The sequence below is a fragment of the Gordionus sp. m RMFG-2023 genome, chromosome 4, assembly GCF_954871325.1.
Source record: "Gordionus sp. m RMFG-2023 chromosome 4, tfGorSpeb1-WG-v2, whole genome shotgun sequence".
NCBI lineage: Eukaryota > Metazoa > Nematomorpha > Gordioida > Chordodea > Parachordodidae > Gordionus > Gordionus sp. m RMFG-2023.
The window spans coordinates 26,051,090-26,063,441 of NC_088778.1; the positions used below are offsets into that span (position 1 = coordinate 26,051,090).

Here is a 12,352-nt window from a genome sequence, read left to right on the forward strand (position 1 = left end):
ATTTTTTGTTGTTATGGATTATGGAATTAAAGAAATAAATAGAATAAATCCAAAAAAGTGTAAAAAATTTTAGCATTTAAGTTTTGAAAAATTTAAAAACACCGTGAATTTTCGGGCGTGAATCAAAATATTGCCTTTCGTGAGCGGGCGGGTCTGGTCGAAATTTTTTTAGTGGTAAGCGTGAATGGGCGTGAATATTTTCATTGCCACATTTATTTTTTTACATTAAATTTATATAAAACCATTTTTTTGAGTATTTAATGATTTAAAGCATAAAAGTAATACATATTAAATATCTCTAAAAAAATGAAATTTTATGGTGCTAGCCAGGCGGCAAAAAATATAATTTAATTGTTTTTTTAAAAAAAGATTCCGAATCCCCTTAAATATTTTTTTTTTTAGAAATTAATTTTTGTTATTAATATTTGAATAATAACCGTAACCGAATATAATTATTTTTTGAAGGAGTAAAAAACCTTTATAAAAATCGGTTAAACAGGTTTAACTCGGTTCAATTTTATATTTTAAAAATGGAAATAATTTGAATATCCAGAATTATATAAACGTGCTGGTTCCCCCAACACAAGTTTCTGTAGAAAGGGCTTTTTTGCGGCTAAAATTTGTGTTATCGTCACAACTAACAAAAAGGAATCTTATACTTGTAAATATATTACTTATAAGTTCAAATAATATATTTAAAAATGAGTTATTTTGAATCTTATATATTTTTTTTATATATAATTCATAGATGCTTAATATAAATAAATTAGAAGATGGTGCTACTTCAATAAAATAAAATTTCTAACCGTAATGAACTAAACCTTTATAATTAGCTGAACCGAACCGAACCTTTATAAATTATTTTCAAGAACCATAACCAAAACTATTATAATCATTTACATACTGAACCGTAACCAAACTGAACCATTATTAATAACAATTCGGGTCCCTGCTTAAACAAAAATTGTTGCAATAATTCGGATTTCTTATAAATATATTTATATATTTTTTAAATCTTAACCTCATCCCTTTTCATTTATTATATGCCTTAATTTTATACTATTTACTTTTTTTAAAATACTCTTTTTAAATCTCTTATTTTGGACTTTTAATTATATGGTGCCAGCCGCAAAAAATGAGAAGAAAAAGTAATTATATTATATTTTTTTTTTCATGAGAATTCGGAATTTTTTTTCCATGGGGATTCGGAATATTTTTTAAATTTTTAAGACTACGACTCGAGTCGCAAGTCGTAAGAACTTGACTTTTTAACAACACTACATGTTTGTTAAATAAAGATATAAAAATTGAATTTAAATATGTAACTATTTAAATTATTAAGAAGTAATAATTATTATAAAATTTGAAAAAATTTATATACATTACCTAGCTCTTCAACCTCTAGAGGAAAAGCCAATTAAGTTAAAGTCTAAAAGACATGAGTGAGGCTTATGCCAACATTAAAGGCAAATTAAAAAGAGCAAGGATGGTTCAGAGGATTGATCATTTTAATGTATATGTAATTTCAATATCTAGGGCCGATCGTATGCATAAGTAAAAGTTATTAATTAAATATTAGTTTTATTATATATTCATTAATTGTAATAATAAATTAAATAAAGAGTGTTAATTTCGATGATTTGAAGTTATTATTTTGAACTTATCTATTGTTCTAATAAAAAAAATGCAATAAAATATATAAATATAGCATTTTCAGTGGCGTCGCTATGGGAGGGGGGGGGGCGACTGAAAAATTTGAATAGCCCCCTTAAGAAAATTTTTTTTTTAATGACTCCTTAATACCCTTTTTAATTGCTCCCTGAACGATTTCTTTTATAATTCTATTAAGTAATATGTAGATTTAATTTTATTATTTAAAAATTAAAAGACTATCTAAATTTTTATTAAATGAATCTTATTTTAATTATTAGATTAGATTAATACATTTCACTATGTCAACTTGCAATCAAATTCTGTGTTAAAAATAGAATATTAATATCACACACTAAATATTAATGTGGCATTAAGAATAGAAGCTTAATTAACTTTTATTATTTATATTTTTATATAACCCTAATTTATTAATTGAAAATTAACAAATTTAATATTGTAATTAGCCGAGTTTAACATCACTCAACTATATTATTGATTTTTAAATTTAATTATCATGTCTCTTTCTAAAATTATTTTCAAGGTTCAAATATAAGTATAAGAGATTTATTTATAAAAAGTAAGTGGACATACAGTTTATAATATTCTATTATATATAATTATTTATAAAATATTAGGTAAAATGCCACTTTTGCAGACGTATTTGAAAGATATAAAATATTACAGTTAATATTTATAAAAATTTACTAATAAATGCTTATGTTAATAAATATAAGTAACAATTTACATTTAACTATTTAAGCCATCTACTTAATTTAAATATTATTATGATTAAACGTCTTATTATTCATCCCACAATGGTGGTGGTAATAAATTAGATATCTTTTTTTCTATTTTTTTACGCTTATTTAGGAAAGCTATTTTTTTTCTTCTTTGAAAAACAGTTTTGAGTTAAATTTTTAATACGAATATATTTTTGATATTATTACAAGATACAAACTACTATTATTTTAAGATACAATATACCAACTAGAGATGGTGCGACAATAATGTTGTAGCTGTTAAAAAAAAAGAAGAAATAAATTTAATTTAATACATCAAATGTCAGTTATTTTCTGACAGGGGAATTAAGTTTTCCTGGTGGATGAGGGAAAAACGTGATCATCACATGGTTGGTTTTTAAAGAGTCCTTTGTTAGCTATTTCGGAGTGAAGATATTGGATTAATTGGAGAAGATGTTAGCTGGGAGGAACAAAGAATGGACCTATGGGATGAAGAATATATGAGCTGGATAATTATTATTTATTTATAATTTGTATATTTTTTTTTAATGGATAGATAAATATAATTATTAATAAATATGGATTGTTTTATTGATTTGTTTTATTGTTGCCGTCGACAGGATTTATCTAGGGATTAATGCGGAACACAATGCAATGAAGGATCAGAAAGTGATGCATGTACAGAACGTGGAGATTCAAGAGTTATTTGTTATAAAAAGGTAAGAACCATTTTTTTTTCATGTGATTTTGAATTTTACTGTGAAACCACAACACAAATACTAGAAACTATACAAGGAAAAGGTGAGATTAAGAGGTGAGTTTAAGGGTTTCTCTAATTTCATATTAAATATTTAACTTAAAAGGCTTAAGATAGAAAGTATGTAATGAGTATTAGGCAGGAATATGAAAATAATATCAGGAATTTAAGACAGTAATATTTGGTATATTATATGTCTAGATGTATATTGTACATGCAATTTTGATTCTTATTTGGTATGCCTTAAAACTCATTGAATGGTGTTATAGGTATTCCGTCATAGGAAGCTAAGACCTCAAGATCAGCAGGACAGAAAGGATTGCTAAATATTTGAAATTTAGGAAAATATATATGGAAATAGACTTTGTAATAAGGTGTGTATTATATAATTAAGCATTTTGGGTTTTTAAAGGGATGGATATGTGTGGGATAATTTATTATTAATTAATGTTAAAATATTGTATATGTAATTCAGTTTCAATTAAGGTTGATATATTATTAAGTGTGAGGGTGAGTTATTGTTGTTTGTTTTGAAGTAATTAACCATTTTTATGAAATAGGGTGTAATGTGAATTACACATATGATATATTTAATTATGAATAATAATTTAAAGGAATTGAAGTATGTGGGAGTCAGAATAATATCTATAATGTTATAGGTGGATAGTTATTTTGATTTAGTGTCTGCATTTGATATATATAAATTGGTTAGGAATTTATATGATATATTAGATGATGTGTAATATTTTTTTTTAAAAATTATGAAATCTCTATATTTAATATATGTATATTTTTTTTTAATTATAAAACTTTATAAAAAGTTTTATTTGCAATTATATTATTTTTAATGATGTGAAGGGAAAATATTTTTACAGACAAGGTCAGCCATGTTGATGGGTATGCCTTGAGGTGAGAATATTGTTTAGTTTGCATACTGGAGAAAGTTTTTTTTGTGTAAATTTTTTTTTGTAAATTTTTGATGCATATTACATTTTTTTTATCTTTGTAATTATTTTATAGCACATCACATATTACTATTTATTTTATGAACATTTTTTTTAAAGAAAAGCCTCAAATTATTTTATATTGTGAAGGTGTATTAAAAATTCTTCATATATACCATATAGCCCATTATATTCTCAATTTTTGTTACGTTGCATTCTACATTTTTGTGAATTTGTGCTCATTGTGATGGCAGAGGTAGGTAGAAATGGTATATTTTTCTTAGGATACTGAGTAATTCCTAGATGGAAAATATTGTATTTTCTACACATTATATATTTTTCCTCCTTATAAAATATTAAATTTATTTCTATACATATGTCGTGTAATTTTATTTAAAATCTTTGTTCGGCAAATTTTCATTATTTTTAATACCTAAAAATTGATTTTTATATCTATTTTAGGAGATATTTATAAAAATGTAGCTTTGATTTTGTTTACATGACAGAAGGACAATTACATGTGTTGAAATTGCATTTCACACATAGACAATGAGTTCACATTACAGTTATATGTAAGATCATTATTTCCTAATTACCATTAATCATACCCTAATGATGTATATTATGGATCCTATTTCTCAAATGTCTTAAAATGAATGAATTATTATGTTTTGCTGATATTACATTGTCCATATTAATGTTCCATAGATTATAAATGCAGATACCCCAATGTACATGTCATTATTGATAATATGTGTTTTCGCGATTATATATTGAAATATATCGGAGATATTATATTATAAATCATCATAAGGGGAGACGATTCGATAAATTCCCTGAACGTCTTCAAGGCGTCCCGATACAAAAGGGGCGATTCGATACAATTCAAAGGACGATTCGATACAACACAACCACAGAGAGAGGGACGCTGGGCTTGTGAGGTGGGCGTGTTGTAGCTGTTAAAAAAAGAAGAAATAAATTTAATTTAATACATCAAATGTCAGTTATTTTCTGACAGGGGAATTAAGTTTTCCTGGTGGATGGGGGAAAAACGTGATCATCACATGGTTGGTTTTTAAAGAGTCCTTTGTTAGCTATTTTGGAGTGAAGATATTGGATTAATTGGAGAAGATGTCAGCTAGGAGGAACAAAGAATGGACCTATGGGATAAAGAATATATGAGCTGGATAATTATTATTTATTTATAATTTGTATATTTAATGGATAGATAAATATAATTATGAATAAATATGGATTGTTTTATTGGTTTGTTTTAAATAATATATATAATCTTAATTGCTTTCATCATATCACTCAGGTTATTATTTAATAGTTACAAAATGTTTCACTTCTAAGGCATCCTTGCCGTGTAAACAACTTATGGCTTCAATATATTTGCATAATTTCTTCTAAAGATTAGTAGCGTTTTTGTTTTAACAATTTATCTAATATAATTCTGATATGAGTTTAAATCGTGTGTTATGGCTATAACTGCCAGAGGCGTCGAAAGGGGGAGGGGAGGGGCGCAGGGGCTCGAGGCCCCTAAAAAATTTGAATAGCCCCCTGAAGTAAAATTTTTTTTTTAATGGCTCTTTAATATCCCCTTGAACAAAAAAAAAATTTTTTTGATTGCCCCCTGAATGTATAATTCCATTGAGTAATATATATATCTAATTTTATTATTTAGAAATTAATAAAACTATTTAAATTTTTATTAAATGAATACTATTTTAATTATTAAATTAGATTAATACATATAAATTATATTTTCACTATGTCAGCTTGCAATCAAATTCTGTATTAAAAATATAATATCTATAACTCACCAAATATTAATTTAGCTTTAACCGTTAAAGTTTAATTGACTTTTATTATTTAAATTATTAAATAATCCTAATTAAAAAAATATAATCATATATTATTTGAAAATTTGCAAATTTAATATTGTAATTAGCTTAGTTCAAAATGACTAATCAACTGTATATTTATTTTTAAATTTAATTATCATACCTATTCCTAAAAATATTTTCAAGGTCCAATCTTTATAAAACTAAGTAGACATATAGTTTATAATCCTCTATTATATACAGTTGTTTATATAATATTAGATAAAATGCCCCTTTTATATACATATTTGACAGTTGTATAATATATTACAGTTAATTTTTTAATAATAAATGGTTTTGATAATAGATATAGTAACAATTTTCTTTCGAGAATTTAACGCCATCTTTTAGTTATTTTTAAAAATAAACATTTTATTATTCATCCTGCAATAGATGTAATAAATTTGTTATCTTTTCTTCTCTTTTTTTACGTGTTTTTAGGAAAACAATTTTTTTTCTTTTTTCGAAAAACAGTTTTGAATACAAGTATATTTTTGATATTATTACAAACTACTATTATTTTAAGATATAATATACCAAGGGGGTGCGACAATATATAAAATCTTAATTGTTTCATCATATCATTCTGGTCTTTATTTTATAGTTAGAAAATGTCATTTCTAATGTGGCATTGCCTTGTAAATAACTCCAGGCTTAAAATATATTTGCATAATTATTTCTTCCAAAGGTTTTAGGTTTTTATTTTATCAATTTATCCAACATAATATATTCTGATATTAGCTAACATCGTGAGTGTCATGGCTATTACTGCAAATTAGCCAGAATCTATTATTTGTGTTACAACGTAATTTAAATATTACATTACAACAACGGGTAAGAGCATATGATTGCATATTTAGATAAACAATAATGATCAACTGTGTAGTCGTTTATATACTATTTTAAATGGAAGATAATCTTTTAGAAATTTAATATCTCACAATAATTTTCTCGATTACTTAGCTAGCTTCCTTCATGTTATCTAAGAGGAAGCTCTAACCACCATATAGTTTTATGATTAGGATTGGTCATTTATATTCTCTTCTTCAAGAATTGATGATTTGGTAAGGCCTATAAATTTCTTCTTATTAGTCCATTCTATAAAACATTGTCTACTGTAATAAATAGATTTTGTATTTAAAAAAAAATTATTTTTAGATATGTTTCATTATTTATATGCTAGTTTATTTTGTTTGAAAAATATAATAAATGACAAAATATGAAATTCAGAATAATTGTTTAGAGTTAGCAAATTTTAAGAAAGTGTAATATATTAATATAAAACCCATCCGAAGGCCCGAAAATTGTCGAGTATGCTTTGCCCCCCATATAAAATTTATTTGATCCCCCTGAGATTGAAGGCTAGCCACGCCCCTTAGCATTTTGAACATATAAAAAAATCATAAAATGTTATATTTACTTCACTTGAATTTTAATTTTATCAAATAAATTTTATATAAAATATTTTGCAGCAAAAATTTTAGCTATAATTTATTATTATTATAATAAATAATCTCTTAAATTTTTAATTAATTGATCGAGAAATTTTTCCAATATTTGACCTAAAACCAATGATAATATCATTGCTTAAAACTTTAATTTTGATTTTCTCATTTTATTATTTGGGCAAGTGGAGTACTTCAATTATAGACCTACTATATATTAGCAATTGAATATTTCATCAGAGCTTAATTATTTTTATAATCCATTTATTTTGTAAACCTGTCGTACAAGAAAATGTCAATTAATTTGAATTCTTTTGTACAATTAATTCATGTTTTCAGGTTTTTTTAAAAAAAAACAAACATACAATTGCTATTTTACAATTAATATATTTTATCTTAAAATATTATATTATTTATGATATAATTAATAGCATATTAAACATAAAGTTTGCCATAGTCATATATTGAAAATTTTATTACTATACAATATAAGCATAATTTTTTGAAGGTATTTTTTTCAGATTATAAGTTTATTAGCAAATAAAAAAATTACAAATAAAATATCACATAATATATATCAACCTATATTTTTGAATCTATTATACCTTATTTAAAAAAAATTATGTATTTTGATAAATATTTTGGATAAAATATTGAATACTTATTCATGTATATTTAACAGCATTCATTTGCGAAGAATAAATATAGATAACAATATTCAATGTCTTTTTTATATTTCTTTATTTTATTAATCTAGGACGATTTATAATGGCTTAATGTGAATTAGTGGGTACCCAGATCAGAACTATCCTGGTTTCTTTAAAAAAATTGGCCTATAATTACCTTTACCTGGTTGCCTGTAAAATACATTTTTTACAAGTTGTCTTGCATGACCCATAATAATGGAAAACAACATAAATTTGTCTAATTGTCATAAAAACATTTTTAAAACTTCCCAGCCTATAATAAAATTTTGAACAATATTGCCTTACCTAAACTGTCAGCTGAATTTCACCAACTTCAGAATTTTATAGCATATTAATGAAATTAACAGGTTTTTTTTAAAAATAAATATTAACCTTTTTAATTTCTTAGACTTAAATAAAAGAATATTAACTTTTTTTATATTTTCTTGGATTATTTTTATATCATAAAATATATTTGTTCATTATATTTATAAAAGCAATGTAATAAGAATTATCTATTTTAATAATACCAACCAGATCTAACCTAGGAAGATCTAGGGATGTGATCAAGGATTTGGTACATAATTAATACTATCAAATGTTATCTCATATTTGAGCTCTAAAAGTTGAATGTCCAAATTTAGGCTAGGAAGTTTTGAAATAAATTGGGGCTCGGCTTAGAGATCTGAACCCATACCCAACCCATAGCTAAGGTCTATTTTTGAAAAATATTTAAGTTTGGGCTGGGTTGTAAATATTTTTTAAAAAATTTGTTACTGGGTGGTTCATACTTAAATTTTTAAGTATATCACATTTTGTCAAATAAATTGATATTTTAAAGTCCTTGCAAGAAACAAAGCAATAATATTTTTTTATAGAATATTTTTTGCAATAAATTAAATAAATTTGGGCTTGATGGACAAATAATTTTTTTTTCAAGTCAAACTCTTCAAAATAAATAAAAAAAAATTTGTTTAATATTTGGCTGGGCAGGACAAATTTTTTTTAAAGATTTTGGGCTGGGTCAGTCTTAAAAAATTAGGCCCTAAGCAGATCACTATCTGAGCTTATTCTCAGGCTAGAAGAAAATTGAATTTGCTATGGTAGTATTATACAGTCTATTGTAGAGGTCTGCAATTGATGGGCTTTTTAAAATATTTTCTTGGATGGATGGTGGGTGGGTTAAATAACATTTTTTTAAATGATAGGTGGGTGAATTTTAAATATTTTTTGGGCAAAATGAGTTGAAAAGACTTCTATTTATAAAAATCATTTTTTTATTTCATAATATTGTCTATTTTATAAAATTATAAATCAATAATGGGCCAAACCTTAAAATAGTTTTTAAACATTGGGCTGTTAAACAAATATTTAGTTAAATTAGTTTGCAAGGGGGGGGGGTTAATTTAGAAAAAAACATAAATGGGTAGGCAGGCTAAAAAAAATAAAACAATGAGTCCTATTGCAGACCTTTAATCTATGGAGCTCTGCAAATTGTTATGAAACCAGACTCGCTGGAAATTAAATTTTAATAAATGGAATAGGCTCAGTTTTAAAGAAACTATGGGCTAATATGGAACTCTGGTATTAATACATTACCATTATTTATTTAACTTGTTATAAAAATGTGTTTAATACATATAATTTTTTAATTAAAATTTTTTAGCCAGTCTTTAGTCTAAAAATAATAAATTGAGCTAGACTCCACCCTATGAATTTGGCTTAGCGTTACCCAAAAAAAGATGCTTACAGTATTCTAATATTGCATGTTTGCTAGTTTATAGCTATTGAATAAATTTATATTTATATCCTATTTCTGATTAAATTTATAATATCTAACCTTCTTAACTGGTCTTTGGAAATTTTTTTAATTGGTTTATCCTGGTTTACTATGAAGTAAGTACTTTTACCCTGTCCTCAAGGTGTTTGATGATCTGGTGTGTATAAAGTAGGTTCGAATATATTTAGTCTTGTTAAACGGATGATTTTAAAAACAGATAACCTATAGTAGATTTCGCCAAAAAATACTACGCAAACCTAGAGATCTTCATAGGTGGCAAAAAGTGTGGACATTTATTAATAAAATCATAAAGCTTGGATAATATTATTTTTGCTAAAATCTTAATTTAAATCACGTAAATCTAGACATTTAACAACACTAGATATATTAGTTAAGGTATTTGTTAGATTTTAACCTTGTTACTCAGGACATCGTTAGATAGGGCGCTAAAGCACCCCTTTTCAAAATTAACATCAACTTTGAAAATTGGATTACCACCCTATTTTTTAAAAAATTAACACCTAGTTTATTAAAAATTAACACTTAGTTTATTAAAAATTAGCAACCTATTTAAAATAATGCACTAATATTTTATTTATAAATAGCTTTCCTACAAAATTTTATATTTTTAATTTCCCCTTATGGCATTAAATTATTATATCTCTTTCGTCTTAAGCATAATCAAAAATATTATAAGTTAAATAATCTATCTATAATTTACTTATTTTTTGCTCTGATTTTTGAGTGTACAAAAGCTTTGCTTAATAAATTATTGAATTATCCGCTTTTTTATTTTGGGGAAAAAATTCGAATCAAAGATAAATTTGATATAATATTTTTTTCTAATTTTTTTTTTGTTTAAGAAAAATAGCTTTTAGATTGGGGTTATTTGAGGATTTTATACTGGTTATGAGGGTAAAGCATTCGAGTTTAGATTCAACATTTATGTTAAATAATAATTTTGATTTGCGATTGCAAGTATATTATAATTAATTATATAACGGAATATATAAATCAATGCATATAAAACTAGCCCGAAGGCCGGGAAAAGTGGGCAGCCCTCCAAAGAGAAATATTGGGGCGAACTGCTTCTCCGATAAATTATATATGAATATAAAGTTTAAAAAATTTATAGACTTTTTGTAAAAGGCAAACGGTTCCCCTGCTTTATACCCTATTAATTAATTTATAAGTATGTTATTAATATTTAAAATAAATTATGACAATACAGCATCGTTCCCAAACATATTTTTTTAAATATCCTTATTAAAGTTGTATTTTTTTAACAATTTATTTTATAGCCACACAAACAAATAAAATCGCTAAAACTTTACTAAACATAATTTGTAAGGTCAAATGTGACCCTACGACAGCTTCTCGCAACCTATGCTTTTCAAAATATATCACCGATATCAAAAAATGTGCCAAATTTATGCCCACAAATCCGTTATTTCGTTTTCAAGCACGACCCATGGCCTCTCTAGAATGGATGCATAGGCATGGACCACCGATCAAACCTCCTAAACCCTTCAACGAACGCCCTATGCTGGGGAAACCTTTTCTCAAAGCCATAGTGATAAAACCCATAATCAAAAAGCCGAAAAAGCCTAATTCGGCCAATCGGAAGTGCGTTAAAGTGCGGATAATTCAGACTGGCCGGGAAATTATAGCCCACGTTCCCGGGGAAGGCCATAATCTACAGGAACACAACGTGGTTCTCATCCGAGGTGGTAGATTAAAGGATGTGCCCGGAGTCAAGCACAAAGTTCTCAGAGGGCGTCTCGATTGTGCCGAGGTTAAGAAAAAGACTCAATAAAATTCGACATTTTTATTTTTAATTGTAATATAAATGTGTATCTATTTAACGACGAAAGTATATTGTAAATGAAAAAAAAAGTATATTATTCTTTCACGGAAATGATACAGTATTTAAACCAATCAACTAGTTTTAAATTAGCGTGATAATTATTTTTATAGCTTTTATGTTAGGGTTAGTGGTTGCTCCACGGTTCGATTTTTAAAATAATTAACCCAATATTTTAGCTAAAAAAAATATTACTCAAACCTGGAGATTTATCTCCCTATGTGTCAGAAATAACGTAATTTTGAGACTTGCATATTTTTTCTCGCTAAAATATTGGTTTAGCCATTTTTGAAAAATGGAACCCTTTAGCAATGCTAGTTAGTGTGCTCATTTTAAATTAAAATATTAATAATTAATTTACAATTTAGAAAATTTAAATAAATATTTTGAATGATATTACGTTCTTACGTTGATTATTAACAACATAATTAAAAAGAATGCATATAAACTATAATGTCCAACAGGGGTCATACTTAGAGGTGGCAACCTAGGAACGCTCTTAGCCTCCGAATCTTTGCAAATTTTAAGGCCGTATTTTTTTTACAAATATTAGATAATCACTAATTAGTAATTAATATTTTTAGATTTATGATGCTT

General features: G+C 25.7%; 1 protein-coding gene across 1 annotated transcript; it reads left to right on the forward strand.

Annotated features, from left to right (window-relative positions):
- The first annotated feature begins 7,691 nt into the window (after positions 1-7,691).
- Positions 7,692-11,893, forward strand: LOC135928226 (small ribosomal subunit protein uS12m-like). Its single transcript, XM_065464623.1, has 2 exons — positions 7,692-7,764; positions 11,193-11,893. Exons 1-2 carry the CDS (start codon positions 7,755-7,757, stop codon positions 11,705-11,707), a joined length of 525 nt encoding a protein of 174 aa, XP_065320695.1. The 5' UTR covers positions 7,692-7,754; the 3' UTR covers positions 11,708-11,893.
- The last annotated feature ends 459 nt before the right edge of the window (positions 11,894-12,352 follow it).